Source organism: Lacerta agilis, chromosome 1 (assembly GCF_009819535.1).
Source record: "Lacerta agilis isolate rLacAgi1 chromosome 1, rLacAgi1.pri, whole genome shotgun sequence".
Classification (NCBI taxonomy): domain Eukaryota; kingdom Metazoa; phylum Chordata; class Lepidosauria; order Squamata; family Lacertidae; genus Lacerta; species Lacerta agilis.
In genome coordinates this window covers 44,102,417-44,127,292 of record NC_046312.1, presented here as the reverse complement: position 1 = coordinate 44,127,292, position 24,876 = coordinate 44,102,417, and the positions used below count along the sequence as shown (strand labels likewise).

Below are 24,876 nucleotides of genomic sequence, written 5' to 3'. Positions count from 1 at the left end.
AGCAATGAATTCAAACTACAAGAAAGAAGATTCCACCTAAACATTAGGAAGAACTTCCTGACAGTAAGAGCTGTTTGACAGTGGAATTTGCTGCCAAGGAATGTTGTGAAGTCTCCTTCTTTGGAGGTCTTTAAGCAGAGGCTTGACAGCCACCTGTCAGGAATGCTTTGATGATGTTTCCTGCTTGGCAGGGGGTTGGACTGGATGGCCCTTGTGGTCTCTTCCAACTCTATAATTCTATGATTCTAACCATGCAACTCTCCAGGCACTGGAAGGCAAATATAATAGAATCATAGAATACAATTCTATAATTCTATGTTATTTGCCTTCCAATGCACGGAGAGTGGCGTGGTTGGAAGGGATCCGCCAGGGTCATCTAGTCCAGCCCCCTGTATTGCAGTAATATGCAGGTGACCCATATGGGAATTGAACCTGTGACTTTGGCATTATAAGCACCAGACTCTATAACCAACTGAGCCAGTTTCCACAGTGGCAAAACTGCTGTACTCTTGTAGGTCCTCTGGAAACCTGCCAGTTGTTGTCTGAAATAAAATTAAAATGAATAATAATAATAATAATAATAATATGCAACTCCTTCCCAGACCACTGGCTGGGGCTGATGGGAGCTGGAGGGCATCAAGTTCCCCACCCACAATTTCAGAAACTGATTGTGCAGGATCCTGTCCTTGGGTGACTCTCTGGGTTGGTTTAGGCTGAGGAGGACCCTGCCCTCTGAGGCCAGAAGGCAGTCTCCTATGTCCTTCTGAAAGAGACAGGGCTGGCCCCAGTCGACCTCTTGCCTCATGTCTGTGATGCAGGCACAGTCAGTGCTCCTGTGATTCAAAGAGAGGCTGGGGGAGAGTAAAGACCTTTAAATATTGTAAGTTGACAGAGAAAGAAGGGTGGGTAAAGAAATCCCACCATCCCAGTTTGGCACACAGAGAGATGTTTCAGAGAGAGATCCAGGCTGCAGCTACTCCCACCCCGTCTCTCATTGGCAGCAGCTCCAGAAGCAATAGTGGGGGCTGAGGTTAGCTAGTTGTGGAGCCTCGTGCAATTCTGGTCATGTGAACAATTTGAATATGGCTAGTATGTGACGGGAATGCGTGAACAAAAAAAACTTTCATATACATTAACTGTGCCTCCGTATGGCATTAAATTTACAGATTGGCTTAGAAGTATGTCAAGCCCCCAAAGTTTTGAGACAATGCATTACTATTCTTTCACTCATTTAAGGTGCTTGTATACCACCTGCCATATAAATAGATGCCAACTTGTTTCACAGCAAGAAATGGCAGTAAAATACAATTGCAGTATTGTATTTGCAAGTGTAAATTGCCAACAACAAGAACCCAACAACCCATGATTAAAACAAAATCATTTTTCAAATTAAACACAAACAATTCAGGCACCCTGAATCAACAGACTTGAAGATATAGCTTCCTCCTTCTTTCTTAGTAGACATAAAGAGGCAGTGTGATGCTGCTGCCTTGGCCCCATTGGACTTGTCTTGGCCCTCTTAGGAAGAAATAACCTCAAGGAAGTGGCCTGAAGAGTTGCCATTGTGACTGGTTGAAGTTTTGGCTGGTGGGTAAAGAAGTTGCCTCTCAGCTCTTCATTCAAGCAGCAACTCCTGCTGCTATGGCAACATCCTTGCCTAAAGGGCCGAGAGAGGAATATGGCAGAAGAGAACTCTGTTCACCTTTTGGCCTGTCAGTCAAGCCACCCACCTGTGCCCTGGTCACACCTGTTTCCCCCTCAGCTCCATTCAGTTTTAATATTTCAGCTTCACTTTCCACCATGTGATTGTAAGCCCTTCAGAAAACCTGAGAGGAAACGGGCACCGCCTTTGCTTATTGAACCTTCAGCTTCACTTTGTGTTGGTAAACAGACTCCCTCTATGCCTTTGGGCCAAAGCTTCACTCCTTTTGCCAATTTTCAGATTTAATTTTGGCCATGGTAGATTGCAGTGCATGGCATTAAATGATGCATGAAATGACCTGTCACACTGCATTATGTGGTGCAGAAAAGCACACAAAAAGGGGAGGGGGAGAAAATAGTGGGGGGGGGGAGAAGAGAGTATTAATGGTGCGCTTGCTATTCACTGGAAAAATCTATTCGCACGGAGTGGCTTTGTTAATCTGTATGAATTTAGCAACAGCAACATAAAAGGAAGGAATGATTGGTACAGGTTTCCTCCACTAACTCGTTGCTGTAACTGGTAGCTATGATACTGTGCTTTTTTCCCCATGTGTCATTTGTTACAAATGCAGCCCTGCCAAACTTAGAGCTTCATGCTGGGGAAGGTGATGGGAGCTAATACAAAACCTAATTGGAGTTTTCTTGTAGCGACGGTAACGCTGTAATTTATTAGATTTCTGACCTGCCCTTCCCCCAAAAGGCTTGGGGTGGGTAACAATATAAAACTAAAATCCGTATAAATAAAGCCCACTCGTTATAAAAATACTATCTCAAGTTTAATGTAATAATAACAGTACTTCAGATTTCACCAGTCTCCGTCTCCCAAGAAATGGGCAGAACTTGTGTGTAAAAATTGCCCACTTTTGTAGGAAGGGAAACATGTAACTCAAGGGTGGGGAACTTGTGGCGCTCTAGGTGTTCATAAAATTGAGAAGGACCACAAGGGTCATCCAGTCCAACCCCCTGCAATGCAGGAATCTTGCCAATGGGCTCAAACCCAAGACCTCATAAGTCTTATGCCCTTCTGATTGAGCTATCTCAGTTACTGGATTACAATTTCACAGCATCCCTGACTATTGGCCGTGCTGGCTGGGGCTGAGGGAAGTTGCAGTCCAATAACCTGAGAAGGACCACCAACTGTCCACCCCTGCACTAGGTGGCCCAGGTTTGGTTTTCAATACAGTGCTGAAAGTAGGTAAGAAATTTCAGAGGCTCAGGTGGTCTCAGTGGCTAGGACTGTCTTTTTCCATTTGTGACTGGTTCGCCAGCTGCAGCCGCTTTTGGACAGAAGTGACTTGACCACCGGTAAATTTCAGATCGGATCATTGTAATGCACTCGATGTGGGACTACCCTTGAAACTTCTATTGGTCCAAAATGCAGCTACCAGATTCCTGGCCGAGGTTCCATTTAGATCGCATATAACCCCTCTTTTTAAAAAGCTGCATTGGTTGCCAGTTTGTTTTGGGGCTTAGTTCAAGTTGCTCACATTAGTGTTTAGAGCCCCCAACAACTAAGACCCCCAAATTATTTGGAAGACCATCTCCTTCCCTACAGGCCTTCTTGGATCTGCAAATTTCATGCAATTATGATGAAAGGAAAAAGGCTACAGCTTTTTTTCTTTTTTAAATTTCCCTATGAAAGTAAATGGGAAAGGCAATATCAAATTTGGACCCTGAGCAGAGTTGGACAGACTTCAAAGCGTTTTGGATTTTATTGGGCTGTTTTCCAAAGTGCTGAATTGGCACCCAAAGTGAATCTTGTAGTTGGTGTGCACCCCAGTACATTATATCCATATGTTACCCATCAGCTTCCATATGGATACTGTACACACCCCCATGTAGGAATTATCTCATGTGTGAAGCAGCCCCCAATCTCACTGATTTCAGTCTGTTTCAGTCCAGGCATGTTGATTTAGGATTACAGATTGGGCTGGTAGGCTGCCATTCATAACCCACCCACTCCACAGCGACTCATTAATGCCTTGGCTGCTGTTGCAAAAGGGCATCCCTTTAATATATCTTAATATCCTTTGTGGGAGAATGAAAAGAAATGTGGATAAAGAGTCGAGGGCAGGTGGTTAGTGCACTTCCCACAGTTCAGCCCCCATTTCTGTTGCATGCTATTGTTTCAGTCATTGTTACATGAACTGTCAAAACACAAAGACCTGCCTATCTTTATGTTAAGATATTGAAGTATTACACCAGAAAGCTGCGCCTGTTTCCAAGGCAACAAGTGCAAATAAATGTTGCTTTGACAGAGAAACTGTGGATTTCCCTTCAGCCCATGAAGAGTTTAGCAAAGCAAAGCTATCACTCTCTCACACACACCTTTTGCAGTTTGCAAAACCCAGTGGTGTTTCCCCTTTGGGTACTCATCTGTGTAGCTTCATCATTTGCATTTAAAATCTTCCCTGTGTCTTATTCTGCATTTGAATGGGAGAAGACATTTCTAGGTCACTGTTAAAATAATAATAATAATAATAATAATAATAATAATAATAATAATAATAAAATATTTATTATTTGTACCCCGCCCATCTGGCTGGATTTCCCCAGCCACTCTGGGCGGCTTCCAACAAAAATCAAATACAAAAATATCACACATTAAAAACTTCCCTAAAAAGGGCTGCCTTCAGGTATTTTCTGAATGTCAGGTAGATGGGAGGGCGTTCCACAGGGCCGGCGCCACTACTGAGAAGGCCCTCTGCCTGGTTCCCTGTAGCTTTGCTTCTCGCAGTGAGGGAACCGCCAGAAGGCCCTCGGCGCTGGATCTCAGTGTCCAGGCTGAATGATGGGGGTGAAGACGCTCCTTCAGGTATACAGGACCAACTACTGGTCAAAAAAGAAAAGAACCTAAATTTAGTTGTTAAAATAAGTCCAGAAGGGTAGCCATTTCAGTCAGTTGTAGCAAAAGAAGCACAAAAAATGCCTTGTGGTACCATAAAGACTAATGCATTTAGTACAGTGTAAACTTTTATGGACTTAGAATTCACTTCATCAGATGTATTATATGTTACCCCGTATATACTTGCCAGTGCAGGATAATGTTCCATGCAACTGATGAGGTCAGATCTCGTCTAGGACATCTGTAACAAACGTCTTGGTCTTTAAGGCACCACAAGACTTTTTGCTTCTTAAAATGAAACAGCTGTTAGCTTGTGAGAAAAAAAATTGCAGGGGTGTTATCACCTGCCATGATGACCTTTATAATCTCAGAAGAGAGCTCAGTGGCATCAAACATAGAATATAAAGAAAGCCACCCATCTATGGATGGATTTGCCTTTGCTTCCCCTGTCTTTCTCACACGCATGCACACACGCACGCACACATGTTCTCACAAGTGTAACACTCTGTCCGAACCTATTCAGAGCCTAAATCTAGAAGCAATGATTATTTATTAACAGATTCCAGCACCAGAGTACAGCATCCTCCTAGATGCCCCCAGTACAAGCACATATCGTGAGAAAGAACTGCTTTGACTCATCAGACGCCTCTGTCTATACCTGCCTGCATTCATGCCTTCCGTGAAGCATGAGCACAATCTGAATCCCACTGGACAAAAGTCTTATTCAATAAAGCTTCAAGAATAAGGGAAAGCATAAAGACCAGAACTCCCACAGGTGAAGCTATGTTAGTCTGTTGCTGCAAAAAAAAAAACCAACAAAAAAATTTTAGTACCTAAAAAGCTAACTGTTTTTAAAATGTTGTAAGTCTTAATGGATGAGAGTCTCCCCTTCGTCAGATGCATGAAGTGTTATCCTCAGCTGGCAGGTATACAAACACATGGGAGGGGAATGTAAAATATGGGTTTAAATAGTAATGAAATGCAAATATTCAGAGGGAATTCATTTGGAGCATATGCAAAAAAAAAAAAAAAAGCAGTGACCATTCACTGATCATACAGCAATAATTGGTGACAATGTGTCTTGCCCACATTGCTAAATGAATTAAAACCTGTTGTGTTGAATTCATTCTCAGGTCACATCCAGGCTTGCAACACCACCACATACCTGCCAAGACCTGCAGCAAGGGGAAGAGCCCCCGCAGCAATCTTATTGCTGCTGGTCCTCAAATTCAGCCAAGACATTCTAATTTTATTGTGCATGATAAATATTATTGTTGGCATCTGTCTGTTTGGGAGACAATGGAAGAGTGTGTCTTTGTGGGTAAAGTAAAACCGTTGGAGAGTTACAGCGCCTGCAATGGCTGTAGAGACCAATACGGGAGAGATATGTTTTGTTGCAGTTGGGGCGGATGAAGGTGTCCGGTTGTTCTGCTACTGATGCAGCATGGCATTTCTTGTCTCTGTGTTCCTCCCAGCGGTCATTCCTCTGGTCACTGCTATGGATATGCAACCAGTCGTCTGTCACCAGGTATTGCGGTCATCTGCGAGGGATTCCCACACAGCAGGGTTGCTGCTGCCAGCTTTCATGTCTCATTCGCAGCCAGCTTTGTAATGCAGAGTTGCTCTGCCAACAGGCCTGGTGCCTGAAGCTAGCTCCCTGTCCTTGGGGATCCTGCTGTCTTCCATTCTGTGGACATGACCGAGCCTTGGTAGATGTTGCTGAAACAGGAGTGTGAACGTGTTAGGAATGTGGGCTTGGAAGAGAAGAAGAAGAAGAGTTTGATATCCCGCTTTTCACTACCCGAAGGAGTCTCAAAGCGGCTAACATTCTCCTTTCCCTTCCTCCCCCACAACAAACACTCTGTGAGGTGAGTGGGGCTGAGAGACTTCAGAGAAGTGTGACTAGCCCAAGGTCACCCAGCAGCTGCATGTGGAGGAATGGAGATGCGAACCCGGTTCCCCAGATAACGAGTCTACCGCTCTTAACCACTACACCACACTGACTCTCCAGTGTGAGAGCACATCTTTGAGACTCTGTCCTGCCACGTGGTGCCCCAAATCTTCCTGATGCAGTGCATGTGGAAGGTGTTGAGGAGGCACTGCTCCTGGCAGTTGTAAGGTGCCTATGACTCACTTCCATAAAGCAGTGTGTCCAGCCTGCAGGCCTTGGTCATCTTGGCATTGGTCGTTAGCAGCACATTCTCCCATACCCTTTTGGAGAAGTGAGCCATTGCCATAACTGCCTTGCCAATACGCTTTCCCAGCGCAGCGTTGGTGGAGAACTTGATGGTTATGGTGGAATCCAGGTAGACAAAACCACCTACCACTTCAAGTGTGTTGTCACTGATGCTAATGCGTGGAGTGCTGCTGACATCCCAGCTCAGGGTGTTGCTCTCCATCAGGCTGGTGATAAGGCCAAACTCCCTGTAGGCTTGGGCAAAGCAGTTGATGATTCTCTGTAGAGCTTCCTCAGAGTGTGCTGTCAAGGTTGTGCCATCTGTAAACAACACCTCTTGGATAAGGACACACTGCACTTTTTCCTTGGTGTGGAGATATGCCAGGTTGATCGGACACCAGTGATAAATATGTGCAGTAATTTTAAACATGGCTATTTGCTTGTAGGGTCAGAGTGTACATGGAACACAGCATGAGATTAGCGTCTGTATCAAGTGCAAGAGCACAGCAGAAATGAGTGTAGGGAGGAGCACAAGAGAACACCTCTACCATCTAGTGATGACAGTTGTATAAGCTCAAATATTCTTACACAGAGCCTTCTACCTTTGCTTCCGTTTGAAGTGCTTTTTCTAGTTTGATTAAAGTATTTCTAAAAGTCAGTTGAGGATAAAGTGTGTGTGTGCGCATGCATATTCTCCTCTGGTGCCATGTCTGAGGCCATTTACAAGCATTAGTGAATTAAGTTCTACCTTACTTCCTACCTAGTGAATTATTCATCTGTAATACAGATGGTAAAGACACCTTTGGATAAACAAATCTTTATAGTAAGTCAAGAAGCACTGGGGATAGATCTCATACCTTCTAAAAGTTCGTTCAGCATCATTTCATTGGTGGCAAATACTTTTCCATGATAGCTTTCATATTGTCACATTTGTCAGCACCTCTGGTTTTCTTACCTTCACACCTTGCACCATCGCAGGTAGATCTTTGTCACCACCCAACGTAACAGTTTTCAATTGAGACAGTTCCTACATTTAAAGGCTGAGTCAAACGTTAAGTAATATCGTGATGCAAATGCTATATATCTCTACATATCTATCTATCTATCTATCTATCTATCTATCTATCTATCTATCTATATCCATCTATCTAATTTATTTCCTGCCCTTCCTCCTGAAGGAGCCCAGGGCTGCAAACACATCCACAATAATAATGAAAAGCATTCTAAAACAGTTAACACCTTCCAAAACAGGTTCAAGTTAAAAACATTCTAAAAATAGTTACAGTTAAAAGCCTACTTTGTACATATATGCAACTTCCACAGTAAAAGTTCATTGCATGCTAAAAAAGCACCACAAATATCACTAGCAATAATTCTCATGTATGTGATTATGTGTAAATGCAAAAAGACAGCAGAGGGCTAATCAGTTATGTAACTTTATAAGATGCAAGCTGAAGTTGCTGACAGTAATAAGGCTGGCGCATGATGTACTGTGTAGCTTTGAAATAATGAGTCATCATCACCCACATGTCTCCAGAGACATTATTTGGAGCAGAGCAATGACACTGGTTTCAATTATAAGCTTACTAGAAGGCAGTGGTAAAATGTAATTATGGGGAATTGAAGTCATTATACTGAAGACTGTGGATGGAAAGCAGAGAATTACCGGTTTTTCCAATTAGAAACTTTAGTGTTTTTGGAATTTCCACTCCTTCTTTCAATAGGCCAGAGCATTTTGCTGGGATACATCTGTCTCGAGAGACAATGGAGTACTCCTCTGGGATTGAAGTCAAACCGCTGCATTGGCAGCACCAAACTGACCTCCCCAAAGCACAAACTTGGGTAGTGTATATGGGAGGTCCTGAGCTGCCCAGACAACAAGGTCCTGAGCTGCCCAGACAACATCTCTCGGCCTCGCTGATGTGGCCCAGTTCTATGGATGGAATTCATCAGCAGCATACATATGATCCCCTCCTTCACCTTTTTTCAGGACATGCTGACGCTATTTTTCTGTTCTGGTTTGTATTTAGATAACATTTTTGTTTTATGAAACGTGTCTGCTTCTATAAATTTAATGTCAGTATTTTTAATGTTCATGTTTTACGCTTTTTTATTTTAAGCCACCTGATGATTATATTGATGATGACGATAAAAACAACAATGCACTTCTTTGTAATTCACAATCCTGCATTTGATTCAACAGAACTTGATTTGGTAAAATACTTCCTTATTTCTGGCATGCATCATAATTGTTTTCAACTATCTTGATTTACTTGCTTTTATGTTCTCAAGATAATGCCATTTCTAAAGACTGGTCATTCGTTCTTCTTTTTCTCCATCCTTTTGGCAACCAAATTAAGGTTCAGCCGGTGCTGTTCCTTCAGCTCTTCTCTTCTCTGCCTGCTCCCTTTGAGCATAGTTCCTTGTAACACCTGAGATGTTGGTGAAGTATTCCTAGAACCGTTAAATATGTTGCTGCGGTCTAAATCTCTGTAGTCAGTTACGTGGTTTGCAAGAATAATATTCATTGTCTCTTCCTTTCCAGATTGAAGATATCATTACAAGAATGCAAGATGACAAAACAGGTGGTGTGCCCATCCGAACAGTCAAGAGCTTTCTGTCAAAAATCCCCAGTGTTGTCACAGGTATGTATGCTGTTTGAATTGTAACACATTGCCATTCATTTTGTTTCAAATCATAATAGTAGGAAGAAATAGGAAGTCAGAGCACTGAACCATCTTAACTCAGTACTGTCCACGATAAGGTGGCTGATTTGTAGCCCTACCCATGTGGTTCGACTACAGTTCCCATCATCCCTGACCATTGACCATGCCAGGAGTTGGAGTGCATCAACATCTGGAAGGACAGAGCTTAACTACACTGACTGGCAGTGGCTCTCTAGGGTTTCAGACAGGAGTCTTCTTCAACCTGGAGATGCCAGGGATTGGTGTGTAAATTGAAGCTCCCTCATGGCAACTCAGGTGCTGGATTTTGCTATCCAGCCACGCAGGCAACCTAAGAGACGCATCCGTTCTTCTCAATACTACTATGATAATGAAGATTTTCAGTTCTCCTGGGACTTTCAAGCTCATTTGCAGTCCCCAAATACTAAGTGCATAATGTAGGCCAGGGTCAACCAAAGTGGACATCAGTCCCAGGCAGCATGGCCAATGGCCAAGGATTATTGGAGGATTATATGTTCAACAACATCTGGAGGGCACTTGTTGACCATCATTGATGTAGCTATGTATACAGAGTATGAGGGCATGAAATTCATGTTGACAAACTTTGTATCTGAATGTCCTTTGGTTAAAAAAAGCAAGTGATTCATCTCATTTGAGAATGTATCCCATCAGCTCAAGTGCGAAAGACACAAGTCAAGATGACTTAATGGATATTTAGCTAAGAAAAGGGATTGCTTATCTTCTTGTTTAATATTCATGGGCTTTATTTAAGCATTGGAGCTAGCCATCACTGTTCCTTGGGAGGACAAGGAAGGAAAAAGAAGACAATCATTTCTAAGCTGATTATACTTATCCTTATGCAGGATCAGGCTTCTTGAAAACAGGTCTTTTGCATTCCTAGGAATAGCTGCAGTAAGGATTTTCTTGGCATTAAAAATGCTATCACAACCTGCTTGTTCTATGGGGTCAAGATAATTCCCGACAGCACAGTTGATATGCTGCACTACATTTTGTACTGGCGAAACTGTGATTCTTCCCCATACATTGTCGGGTGGGAATTTTAGACTTTGGGCTTAAGGGTCTTAAAAGGGCTTTTCTCCAACTTTAGAAGTGTAATGTGTACTACTAGTCCACTTACTTCGAAATTTGATAAGCCACCCCTTGTGCATTTGGGGGCCCATCCTCCTCATTCTACTGAGACATTTACCTCAAAGTCCTACTCTGAGTAAGTCACTATTGAGCCCATAGGTTGACACTGTGGTTGCTGTGTGGAATGCAGAGTCACTGGCACCTATTGTCTACATTATGAAGTGACCATCCAACATAAACAATAAATACTATGTGAGTTAGGCTGCTGTCAAAGACTTAAAAGCAGGACTTCTAAAAAAAAAAACGGTAGCCCAACTTGACGTTCCTCGTTTGTAAATCCCATCATCTATGACCATGGGCAATGGTGGCTGGGTCCAATGAATTGCAGTCCAACATCACCTGGAGGGTCACAGATGGACCACCTTTAGTTGGAAGTAGAGAGGAGTGGTCCATGTAGCTAAGGGAAGGATTTGTGAAGGAGAGATTCATAGAATCCTGCCATTTACCATCTTGCTGTCTTTGCCCTGACCTTCACTTAACCAAACAGTATGCTTTCTTTCTAGACTCTAACCCCAGCCTATTACACCTCCTTCAAATAAAATGTATGTAGAGGAGCTGCTGTGCCCATGAGTCAAAATATGACTGTGATGGCGGTGACTTAATGAGTTCCTATATATAGTGGCAGAAAGGAAATGAGAAAGCAGACCATGGTATCTCATCCAAGATCAATTGTAATAGCTCGAGATGCTCATGTAACCCCTTACTTAGAGTGTGTAATCTTAAAATTCATGGGACTTCCTTTCTCAACAGCACACACTCCGGTGTAGAAGTAAACATGATGAATATTTATGTATACTTTCCCTAAATGCTCTCTGTACTTCACATAAATTGTCTCACTAGCAGGCCAAAATGATTGTTTCGGAATATAGCTAAGGGGCTGAGACTGGAAGATTGCAGCTTGCTTAAGGCCAATCAGTGGCCTGTTGGCTTTGGGGATGATATCCAGCTCATTAAATAATGGTGTCTGTACTTGGAACCGGTGGTCTAATTGCTGCCTACAAAGCGGGATTTGAAATCAGATTAGACCAAGATTTCCAAGTGAAAGCAGAAGCTGGCTGCATGAAGGAGGGAGCATACAGCTCACAGCTCAGTCTCATAGCCATAGTTCAGGGTGTACTACCCTGAGATTGTGACATCTCAACCAAGCCAGTGAGTTCATGGCTGGATGGAGATTTGAACCAAGTCTATCCCCCCCTTTCTATTATTAAGTAACAAATGCTACATAAAAATGAACATAAAAGCAAAGACCAGAGAGGTACAAGCCAGAGGTTTACTAGCAGCATCTAGCAGTAATCCTAAATCCTGTATTAAAAATGGTTTTGCTTCTGCATCCAAGTTCGCCTATCATCCCTTCTGGACAATTCATAACTGCGGTGTACAGATAGGCAGGTATTATTCAAGACTGATGACCAAGGCTACCCATAACTTAGTTCTTCCTCCACAGTCAGGGGGGAAAGGGTTTGGAAAGGTGTTGATAGTCCTTCTTTATACCTGCGAAGGTTATGAAGTCAGCTTATTTAACCAGGGACTATTAACCACTGCACTTAGTGTGCAGATTTTGCTCATCTGCCTCAGGGCATTAAATACTGTGAAGGTTCTTTAGAAAGGATGTTTGCAGTGCTTGGGGGGGGATAATAAAAAAGAGTACTCAAATATTCATGAAAAGGCTGTGGGTGCCAGTAAAAAAATGGCTGCCATGGACCACAAAGAAAGAGGCGCTGGTACTTTGTACCAGTGAGTACTATCACACACAAAAAGCACTGGATGCTTCTATATGTCGGATCAACATTTTAATTTTAATTTTTAATGATGCATACTCCTTTTTCACCTGCTTCTCATTTGAAGATCGCGTTGGTCATTGTCATATTCATTTATACTGATCCTTCAGACTTCCCCATCCCCCTTTCCCCCTCTTAGAGATTTCTTTTATTTTGTCTTCCTCTGTACTTTCAGGTCTCTGAGATCTGCACACCAAAAGCTGAGGATGACTATGACACCTAGAAGAGATCAGACATAGCATATAGTAAATTAAAAATTCAGCATTTCCATTGTTCCATGGCAGTCGTGGGCTGTGATACAATTTAATAAGTCACTACCTCAGCTTTTGAAACATTTAGAGGGAATGGTAGTGTTTCATTTCTGAGTTTATGATTCCCTCTCAGTCAGAGGGAGGAAAGGAGAACCAAAAACAGATGACATGGACTGGGGGGGGGGGGGAGAGAGAGAGAGAATGAGGAAATAGAAACTACCATTTTGATCCTTCAGGCAAACAAAGATAAGCAGTTAGTTCTTGACTCTGCCAGATTATCCCCAATATTTAGAGAAGAAATAAAATGTAGAATAAAGACCTGTGTGTCAGCTTTAGTCAGGTAGCACTTAATAATATTTTACTCTCAAATCAAATAGACCAGTTCCCATTGGCAATAATGTTCAAGTTCTCTGGATATATTGCTGTCAGCATAGGAAACATACGTATTAAAGGAAAACTCAGAGCTTTTAAATGAGCATCTCTCTGGAATGTAGCACATGGTAGGCAGGAAAACCAAGCCCTTTGCCTATTTGTTGTTGTTCAGTCGTTCAGTCGTGTCCGACTCTTCGTGACCCCATGGACCAGAGCATGCCAGGCACCCCTATCCTTCACTGCCTCTCGCAGTTTGGCCGAACTCATGTTAGTAGCTTCGAGAACACTGTCCAACCATCTCATCCTCTGTCGTCCCCTTCTCCTTGTGCCCTCCATCTTTCCCAACATCAGGCTCTTTTCCAGGGAGTCTTCTCTTCTCATGAGGTGGCCAAAGTACTGGAGCCTCAACTTCAGGTTCTGTCCTTCCAGTGAGCACTCAGGGCTGATTTCTTTAAGAATGGATAGGTTTGATCTTCTTGCAGTCCATGGGACTCTCAAGAGTCTCCTCCAGCACCATAATTCAAAAGCATCAATTCTTCGGCGATCAGCCTTCTTTATGGTCCAGCTCTCACTTCCGTACATTACTACTGGGAAAACCATAGCTTTAACTATACGGACCTTTGTCGGCAAGGTGATGTCTTTGCTTTTTAAGATGCTGTCTAGGTTTGTCATTGCTTTTCTCCCAAGAAGCAGGCGTCTTCTAATTTCGTGACTGCTGTCACCATCTGCAGTGATCATGGAACCCAAGAAAGTGAAATCTCTCACTGCCTCCATTTCTTCCCCTTCTATTTGCCAGGAGGTGATGGGACCAGTGGCCATGATCTTAGTTTTACCCTTTATTTAATTATTACCCTTTATTTCAAAAATTAATTATTACCCTTTATTTCAAAAATGCCAGCTTAGTGAGCGTAACAGAACATGTGAGTGGCTTGATCAATATGTCCACAGAAATGGAGGGGTGGACAAGAAGTATGATCCACTCCTGCTTCAAACCAACATTGCCATATGTAAGAGTAATAATAATTTTATTATGTATACCCCCCCCCCCAAATCTGGCTGTGTTGCCTCAACGACTTTGGGTGGGGCTTGAATGCATCGATGTGGTTCAAGTTGTGTGAAGGCTAAGGGACAGAGGCAGGGAAACATACAACACGATGTCATCAAGGCATAGAATATGTTTCGGTAGGTTTTTCAGGGGAGAGAAGAACATAATCAGGATATGCCTTTGTGTATACCAGCAGCCAACTAGTCATTGCTTAGTATTCAGACTGAGTTTAACTTCAGACAGGTGGTCAAAAACTAAATGCTTTCACTTAAAATGTATTTTAATGCTGGACGTTATAAAGTCAGAGAAGCTGGAAATAAACTGGCTCTATCTGATGCAACAGAAAGCCCACCGCCATTGCCGTTTGCTGCCCAAGAACAAACGATTACAGTGCTTTGGGGCAGGAACCACATATAGTGGTGCTGTGTGTACTGTGATTATGCAGCAATCTGATTTGGAACACAGAAACTCCCTTCTTATTGTTAATGCCTTAAGATGGGTGTATTTCCTGATCCTAATTCTCCTCCGGTGACCCTGCTGAACTGTGGTGCATCTCTCATAAAATGTTCTACTAATTGGCTCCCATGTGACAAAGTGGGTGTCAATCCACTGTAATTCCAGCTGTGTGTCCTGCGGGTACTAGTTCCTCAAGGATAAGGGTTTGCAGCAAGTGCTGTTGAAAAATGAATCCTCTAATGGTCTTAGAAACCGTAGGCTTTAAAGTTGGGTATTAAACAAACAAACTATGTCACAGATGCAGAAACATCTTGAGCCAATTGAATATGTCTAAGCAAACACACACACAAAAATTTAAGCATTTCCTAAAACATTTCATTGTGGGTTTCCCACCCCGTCTTTCAAAACAATTCCAAATATTTGCATTTCAGCTGGAAGGAAGTTTTGTGCTTTTTATAGAAGCTCTGCTGCAGCTGTGGTGGGATGGACTTTCTAGGTGGCATGGCTTGATAGTGGGTCTTTTAATATTTGTGTGTGTGTGTGTGTGTGTACATGTGTGGGTGTGGGTGTGTGCTGAAGTTCCAATCACAGCAAGCAGACAGCACTTATGAGCTATGCGTTTCACACTACAGTACAATATATCCAGCCTGACATCAGTAAAGGCTTCTGTTTCAGGGTCCAAAAGTTCTTTCTCCCTCAGTCCTGGAATCAAATGGAGGAGTCTGTAATCAAAAAACAGAAGTGCGGGACTCGTGACCTTAAACAGGGACTCAGGTTTTTAAGTTGGAAGCTCTTACAGGTAAATTAGTCCATTGAGCCATCTTCCTGTTTTCTTTCCCCCCTCAATTAAGGGAAAGGTTATACCTGCTCTTTAGCCATGACACTTGGGAGACCTGCAGTGTCCAATTAGGGTGAGCAAGGAGAAGGAATTCCTGACTCCCCTTCTCCTCCACTTCCAGTGGCTTCTTCCTATTTTGCCCAGCTACATGGCAGCAATTTCAGTATAGAGTAGTTTTATTGGGTCATATCCTTAGCATCTCCTCAGAAATCCTGCATGGAAATCCATGTCCAAGTTATTCATTGAAATTCATTTTCATTTCTACCTCTTTTATCTGTTACAATATCTGGCTGGCTGTCATTTCTTTTTATACATGCTTGGTTAGGGCTACCATTTCAGGAGCGTGGAAGGTCCTTTCCCTTAATTGCACACACACATATTTTTTCAGGCCTCGGTCTCATTACTCCTTGGGAAGACCTACTGCAGGTATGGGGAGCTTCTGACCCACAAGGCACTCTTCCCCCTCCCCCCCCGACTGCCCTCCACAGCCACACTCATACAACATCCTTTGTGGGGCAGGTAAAGCCACAACTGCAAAGAAGCATGTGGGCGCCTTTCTTTAAGTCTGCGTCTAATTCCTCTTCTGCAAGCGGGGCTTACATTTGGTGCCCTTTAATTCCCTCTGTGATTCGTGTTAGCTGGGTGCACCTGGGCACAAGAAGAGTTTGCAGTGCTGGATGCAAGTGCAAGGGGGCCGACTTCTGAGCACCTGAGTGGAGCAACTCCATGAAAAAGAACACTTGTCCATTGCACCCTGGCTGAAATTCAAACTGGTTTTGTAGCCTTATTTACCCCTACGGGTTCCCATGGTTGCGCCCGGTGAGAAAACATGGGAGCAGTCAAAAGACACGAGGCTTCTGGCTTCAAAAGGAGAAAGATTTATTCTGCATGCAGAAGGCACTTGCGGTGTTCAGACATCCAAGCAAGTACAAAACTAGCCAATTTCCAGACAGTTCTTATAGACAGTTCTTTGGCTCTGCCTCTTGTACATCCTTGTCCATTTAAGGAACATTTCCTGTTGTACATTTCCTGTTTTACATATAAGGCAAAAGGACTTTTAGCCCTGAGTTGGGCTAAACTCATGCGCACTCTAGCAAGGCCATCCTATCTCTTGACCTAGGCAACAGTTCCTCTCTGCAAGGACAGTTCTACTGTTATCTCCAGACACTTAGTCATCATTTGCCAGTGCAATGCAGATCAGAGTTCACAGCTTACAGAGCAGTTTCATACAGAAAAGCTTAACAGAAGCACTTTTATACTTTTATACTTCTAGACTAACAATACATTCAGGTAAATATATAGGTTAGCTAATTAACCCCTTCTTCCAGTTTGTAAACAGAAAACACTTCAATCAAACCACACAGGCAGAGGATCATTTTTCTTTTGTAGACTGGTTTTTATTCAAGGGGCACACTTCATCTGACACCATAGTGATGTCATCTGACATCATGGTGATGTCATCTGACAGGTGGGTGGCCTGGCCCGTGTATCAAGATGGGCCCCACAGGGTGGGACTAGGATTTGGCCTACCGGTTAGATTCACTTACCCCTATCCTACTGGCTTGCCATACTAAGCTATAAACAGGCCTGTGCATTGCTGTAACTGGGACAGCAAGAAAAAAAAAAATCAAGTTTAAATTTAAAAGCTAGAAGATTATTCTTTAAAAAAACAAAACCACTCTCTAATATTTTTGTTACTGATCATTTCTTTCTATCTACTGAATACTAATGAAGCAATTAGGCCCCATCAGAAGTGTGACTGTTTTCGCTGGAGCAATGAATGAATTTTAACTGAGCGTATACGTACATAGCATTTATACATGGCTTTCAGAAACCCCTTATTGAAAAGTCTATTACCATCAAATGATTGGGTTTTGAACAAAATTATATTTCTCTCCAAATTACTACAGCTACTGATCAAATAGAGAAGATTAAAGCTGTTTCTTAAGTGGCACTTAAATCCATTTGTATAGTTCAAGTGGGACCCAAACAATCTCACACAAGCACAGAATAAACCAGTTTTGCTAATGCATGGGTCTTCTTTCCTTTCCCCACGTAATATAAGTATGGCAGTCTGTGTGCCCCTGAAATATACTCGGAGTCGAGTGTGAATTCCATGCTCTTTATTCAGCTCATAGTATTTCCCCAAAACGTCTGCTATATATACAGAATGGGCCCCACAATGGGCTAATTCCGGGCTACTCCTGTAGGTCAATCAGGTTGTGGATTCACTTCCTCCAGGAGCCTGATTGGCTGCTCTTGCAGCCCAATCAGGTCACTGATTCACTTCCACCTGCAGCAGGATTGGGTGGCTCTTGCGGACCAATCAGACTGCTGCATTCTGGATCCTATTGTTCTAGGATTCAGCTCAGTACATAAGAGCCCCCTAAATAAAATAGGCAATGGTACTAATCCTGTGGGTGAGATCTCCCCACCCAACCACCCCTCACTGAAGACACTGCTTTTGGCTTTGGCTTTTGCTGTTGGGATGGCACCCCACAGCATGAGGGCTTGAAGCTCACAGTGAATATAGCAAAACAACTGAACTGACCTAGAGACTCACCTCTGTCATTCTACCCCAAGATATAGGGTGGCTACTTACACATCACCAAAAAAGAAGAGTCAATGCATCGCTACAAAGGAGGGCACTAATTTGCCAAAAGTTTCCATATGTTCATGTACATGTAGAGTTGTATATAATTTGAGCAGAAATACATACCATATGTGAAAAAGACTGTGAACAAGAGGCCAATGTGTGTGCTAGATCTGTTGTCCATGAATTAATGGTTTTTGGACCACATCAAAGCCATTTCTAGTCTCATTATTCTAGGCACATTTTGTGACAGGGAATTTTATTAGCATGAGTGGTTTTTGAGCTCTGGGCACAGTATTGAGCCTAAGATTTCAAATTAAAACTGCAGAATGGAAGCAAAGGAGGACCTTTTTCTGCCTCCCCACTTCCAGCTACTCTCGGACGACTCAAGAAGGGACCCTCATAAGAATATGGGGGGGGGCAGGCAGGGGAAGGACTAGACCAGGCATAGGGAACCTTCGGCTCTCCAGATGTTTCGGACTACAATTCCCATCATCCCTGACCACTGGTCCTGTTAGCTAGGGATCATGGGAGTTGTAGGCCAAAACATCTGGAGAGCCGAAGGTTCCCTATGCCTGGACTAGACCAAGTGAAAAATGAACATAACATTTTAGCTGCTGTTCATTCATATTCAGCTTTGTATTCTTGTTATAAAAAAGCACACCTAGACATTCCGTTGTTGCGCCCATAACCTAGGTTTAAGGTGCCATTTAGCTCCTAGTTTTCATGTCTCAGTTTCTAACGCTGCTTCAAGCAGAGGGCCCATTCAAACAATGGACTGTCCTTTTACCGTCCTTCTGACAGTAAGCTGCCCTTTTGTAAAGTAGGACACATAGAAACCCCATACCAAGATCCTACAGCAGGGGTAAGGAACAACATCCGGTCTGCTGGCTGGATCCTGAGCTCTTGCACTCCCTACAGGGCATTTTGAACTCAAATTAAGATCCTTGCCAAAATCAGAGATTGACTGCACTAGGGAGTTCATGATCAGGAATGCCATAGCTCAGCTGATCCCAACAGGGTTTGTGGACACTGACAGCTGATTGGCACTGACAGCAAGCCCCATTTGCCAAGGAACAAGCAGGAGTGTCCTTTAAGACTCCCAGTAGCTCCTTTGCAGCTGCATCTTTACGTGCCCCATACCTGATGTCACAAATGATGTGATTGGGGGCAAACAGGCCTTGTGGGCCAAAACCTAATTTGGTTGATAGGTGGCTCCCCATTGCCCTCCTACTGTGATACTGCATTAATGGTCAATTAGTTCAACATAAAAAACCAGTACTGTTCCATTTTTCATGATCAGTGTTTTTTAAAAAAATGTGTAGGGGTTCTCTCATTTTCACTCAAGACAATCACCATTTTATAGTTAAAATCAGGAAAAATAAATACAGTAAATGGACAAAAGTACAAAGATTTACCAAATGTTTTGGGGTATGCGTACCCCCAGGAAAAAAGCATTGGTCATGATGGTTCTGTCCTCTTCTGTGTTTAGTTGTAGTTATCTCCTTCCAGTCTTTACGTGCCTCGTTATTGGGCACTGACACATTGTTGAGCATGCAGTGATTTCTAATTTACAGAACTTCTGGCTTTTAAATTTGCTCCAGATGCGCAAGACAACTAGAACTAACAAATGCTGCCTTGGCGGTGGTGGTGAGGATCCAAGTAAGAACTGTGTACCAATTCCTTTGTGTGTGAATATATGCAGCATGGCATCAGATAATGTGAAGCACTGGCAGAAAACAATATTAACATCTCCATTGTGCCCTAGCCGTTCAAATAATTTATGTATGCTGGACTCTGATGTGTCTCTGTACAAAGAAGGTTAAGTCCATAAATAAGCCATATAGAGAAAGAACAGAGCACACTTTGATTAAGAATTGTGGCTGTGATGTAGAGCAAGGAGACAAACCTTTGAGTCTGATCAGTGATCTATATGAGCTAAGTCCTTAAAGAGAAAGGGAGATTTCTCTTGAGATTTTCTGCTGCTTGATCTTCCTTCAATTGTGAAGCAGTTACAATTACTATAGCCTGTTTCTGGGGGTGGGGGAAAGAAAAGGGGGGCAGTTCATCTCCTGCGTGGAACGGTGTGGAAGGCATTGTGATCACTTAATGATGTCCCAAGGGAAATACATTCCCAGCGGAGGCCCCCACAGTCTCAAGGTACACTGTACAGCCACTGTAGGTGGAAATCTGCTTTGGCAAAGCTTTGCCATTTCCCTAACACTTTTCCTCCCAGGATATTCTTTCAATACTTCAATTTAGCATGCGTGGCTTTGTGACCATTTGAAACAAGGATTTCCCACCGCTGCGTTGCAAAACGCAGATAGCTTTCAAATTAGCTTTGTGAGCGTGTGTTTACCAAAAGTGCACACACGTATGGAGATTTGCAATGTAAAGGGCTTTATCAGCACACGCTTGTGATGGATGTGTGATTGATGTGTTGCTAAACTGTAAGTGAGATATGTACGTCAACACATAGGCATATTTGCAAAACCTTCCTGCTGTGCTATCATGTCTTTGGATAAGAAACATGGAGAGCATAAATGAACAGGGTGGGGGGTGCTCAGGAATGCATGGCAGTGGTGAAGAGCAGCCCTTGTCAACCTGGTGCCCTCTAGGCTGGAAAACATTGGTGGACTGATAGATAAAGGCTGGTGTATAGTCATAGAATCTCAAGAAGGAAAATATTCAGTGGCTTCTAACAATGGCCTAGAGTAGTGTTCCTATACAGAATATGTAAATGTAACCTTATCCTTAGATGTGCAGATGAGGCTGTCAAATGAGAAATGACCAATTTTCTTACTGTGGTTTCTCTATCTATCTATCTATCTATCTATCAGTCATCTACTAGCTATCTAGCTATCTATCAATCTGTTTACCAAATCCATATCCCATCACTTTGAGAGGGGCAGCTTTCCTGCTAGGCACCTCAGATAATACATAAACTAAGGAAATTTAGAACAGCAATCTATAAAACCACATTTTTAAAATAAAAAAATACACACCTTGGCAATAAAATTAATAGATGGCAATACCCCAAAATTCATTAACTTAAAACAGCACTCAGCCCAGTAAAACCATCAAATCCCAGACATAATGTAAGATAAGATGGAACCAAAATTATAGCAGCCGGGCTAATTCTTAAATCATGGGAAGGCAGCAGGGAACAGGTAAGTTTTCTGCCTTTTCTTAAAGGCCTGAAGTAACGGAGCCTGTGGAATCGCAAGGCCACAATCTCCACCCTCTAAAAAGCCCCCTCGCTTCTGCCTGTCAACCTATTTGCTCTCACGGGGGGGGGGGGGTCACAAGTAGGCTGATACGGGTGAGGGCAGCCCTTCAGGAAACCGAGTAGGTAATTTATATGGATCTCAAGAATTTTATCCTCACAGGCAAACACATAAACTGTCTATTCTGCCAGTCACAAGAACATCATTTCTATACCACATCTGCCTACAGCATCTTGTGACCAGTGGAGTGGAGACTTTTTTTAAAGTTTAGTTTATTACATTTATAAGTTGCTTCCCACAACAGACAGTTTTGAAGTGATTTGCAAAAACAGAATTCAGTGATACGGGGTGGGGGGGGGGAGAGAAACACAAGCATAACCAGAGTAAAAACATCCAGTCACTGCTGCTTCCCAAATTCCTGGGGAAACAAAATGTGTTTTCATGGCGCCCAAAAAAGTGACAAAGTTGCCATCCGGTAGGCCTCTCTGAGGACAGCATTCCATAGACAGGGAGCTGCTACAGAAATTGCCCTGTTCTCTCTTTTTTTGCTAACATCCGGACCCCCCCCCCCAGAGGTAGCACATAAGTAAGATCCTCAGCCGGTGATCTCAGGGTCTTCTTCTTCTTTGGCAATGACTCATAGCCGAGTTAGATTGTCTTCCATGAACACGGTCTTAACAGTGAGTCCATAAGTGACTGTGGAGGCCAATTCTGGATACACACGTCCTTCCACAGTGGGGACATAGGTTTCCGGGCAGGAGTTGATCAAGGTGAGGGTTTGCAAAACATGCCTTCCTCTTAGCATGTTTCTCCATTTCGTCTTAAGTTTGAGCATCTTCAAAGTCCATGATACCTTTGGTGAAGGCTGCTCTCCAATTGGAGCACTCGCAGGCCAGCATTTCCCGGTTGTTAGTGTTTATACTACTTTTTTTTTTTTTAGATTTGCCTTGAGAGAGTCTTCAAACCTCTTTTGTTGACCCTCAGCCTTACGCTGAAAGGCAGCCCTTTTGGTCATAGGGATCCTGAGCTGCATAAGACTTCAAAGGTTCAAAGCAGCACTTTAGGTTTTGAGAGGCCCACACTCCTGTTTCATCTGCTGAACCAGATCAGTGCCAATATCAACACAAGTTATTTCTGTACCGTTGCACTCAAAAACACTATATACAAACACTATATACATACAACGCTAATTATTATTACAGAATAGGAACAGGAAATAAACAAGGAAAGAGCAAGCTGCATGAGCTCCCCTTCCCCAAATGTATCCTTTCACTAGATCTGATAACTTCATTGTTCCTAATAATATTCTAGGAATATTTCCATTGAAAGGAAACATACAACTGTTTAAAACTGCCTTGCTCGTTTTTTTTGTTCTCATGCCTGTGATGGCCTATGAATGAGCCTGAACTTTTGGCCTTTGCAACAAAACATCCGGTGGTTGTTTCTTCCCACTGCAGACAGACTTCTCCTAGCAGTAGCAGACTACTGTAAATGCACATTAGATCAGTTTTCATATAAATTCTGTTTACGCTTAAAGGGCAAGCAGCATGTTGAAGTGTTAATGACTGCTAATTCAAAATCAATGTGTCCACAGATGGCGGCAATCCACCTTAGCTAACACACACAGTATGTAGCACATATTAAATAAATAGATAAATAAAGTTTTAGAACCAGTGGGACTTTGGCTTTCTATTTTGTGTACAAGTCCACCATCTGGTGGCCAAGTTGCATAACTGTTTCTGGAATGGTGCTTTGCCGATGACATTTTTCTGCAGAGTCAAGTCCTTATTGTGTGTGGTTTTTTTTAGCAGAAGGGGAGTTTGAGAAATTCACCCTTTGTGAATTACTATACAGACTCATCTCGTCTGCACCTCCTGGACTAAGGTGCAGGTTGGGAATGCAGTTTGGAATGTTGGTTATTCTTAGTATTCCACACTTTGAATTTTGCAATGCTATTCTAAACTGAAACATGCAGGAAAATGCATTTAGAAATCTGTAATTTAATAAATAATAATTTTGAGGAAAATATATTCAAAAATATCTATTTGACACCAATTATCATGCAGATTTATTTTTATATCTATTTTTAAAAAATGTCAATTAATGTGGAAACAGAACGGAACAGATTTATGAATGAAGGCATGTGAAATTGAAATGGACTGGAAGCAGACTAGTGTATAGTGTGGTTAGGTAGCTGGAGGCTCAGAGGCAATTTGCAGCCCCCACAAGTTTCCCAGAATAACCTGTGAACCCTCCTCACACATACTCCCCAATATGCATCAGAATCACTTTCTCGCGCACTAATACATAAAGGACTCTTTAACAGAGAATTTGTGGTGAGCCACTTTTTTCTATCAGGGACGCATTCCATTGTGGGTCTTTTGCTGGGGGCTACACAGTGGCCAATTTATAGATATACGCAGAATTAGGGCCCCTTGAAGCTAGAACAACATCGGTAATTCACTGTTTGTAGTCATGTTTCAAAGTCACTGTCTCAGATAACAATGCATGCTAATAACTTGTGGGCCCCTCAGCTTTCTGCTTTCACCCAGATGCTCACTGCAGCAGGTGTGCAGGCATAAAAAAACCCTCCTGCCTAACTTCAAAGGTGTCTTACTAGAGAGGAAGCAAAGCAGGGAGCAAAGGAATGAGAAAAGCTTGAGGAGGAGGAAGCTGTGTGTGTGCGTGCAATGAACGGATAAACAAAAGGATTGTGCAGCTTATGTTTTATATGAGAATATAGACTTGAATGTGATGAGCAGAGATTGCCCAGTACATTTCTTGCCCGAGGCAGAATTGATTCATACTTCTGCAGGAGAGGTTTGTTGGATGGCATCCCATGTGAGATTTCGCCTTTCTAGCGTCTGATACTGGAATTAGAGATGCATTTGCACATACTGTAGCGTGAAGAACTTCCCGCAATATATCTGTCCACTGTTTTTCATTGATATGGCACAGTATGGCGGGATAATGTAGATGGGGATTTGTGGCCTAGGAAGACTGCACCTCTTTCAGTGGTACTTACATTCTTTCATCTAATTTTCGTTGCGCTTCATGTTTGCACGTTCCTGTAAGAAAAATGGTGAGATAATGTGCATTTTTGTAAGAAACTAGGAAGAGTCCTGCTGGATCAGCGACCAGCGTCCTGTTCCCACAGCGACCAGCGAGCAGGACAACAGCCCTCTCTCCACTTCTGATTCCCAGCAACTGGCATTGAAAGGCAAACTGCCTCCGTATTTGTGATTCCTTGAACCTGTGGGACTAAGTGGTTAGTTGCAGCATACATTGTTGTCTTGGCATATTCCAGGGCTTTCTTTTGGATGCATAAACTTCTCCTCAGAACTTTTCCATGTTTGTTGGAACACACCTTGGCCAACGCCTAGAACAGAGTTAAGAAAGGTCTGGCTTGGTATGTAACACTAAACCATGGCTTGTCGTGATTTGCGCAAGCCTCCACAAACCTAAGCAGCACATGGGGCTCACATGTTCCCCCTTCCCTTCTCTTCCTCCTGTATGGTTGAAAGGACCACTGCTTCTGAGTTTTCTTTTTATTTCAAAGAATTTCAGCTGAGTGCTGTGTACGTTCTAACCAAGCAGACCTCAAACCACAGATTATGAAGCTGGCTTATACAGTGGTACCCCGCAAGACGAATGCCTCGCACAACGAAAAACTCGCAAAACGAAAGGGTTTTGCGAGTTTTTAGTTGACTCGTGAGACGAATTCGTCTATGGCTGTTTTTCGCAAGACGAATTCGTCTGGC

The 24,876-nt window shown here is 42.9% G+C and overlaps 1 protein-coding gene across 1 annotated transcript in view; it reads left to right on the top strand.

Annotated features, from left to right (window-relative positions):
• Window positions 1-24,876, top strand: part of RGS6 (regulator of G protein signaling 6) — a 194,793-nt gene that overhangs the window by 105,858 nt on the left and 64,059 nt on the right. The window contains 1 exon segment of the mRNA XM_033146508.1: window positions 9,268-9,367. Coding sequence (XP_033002399.1) covers window positions 9,268-9,367 — 100 coding nt within the window.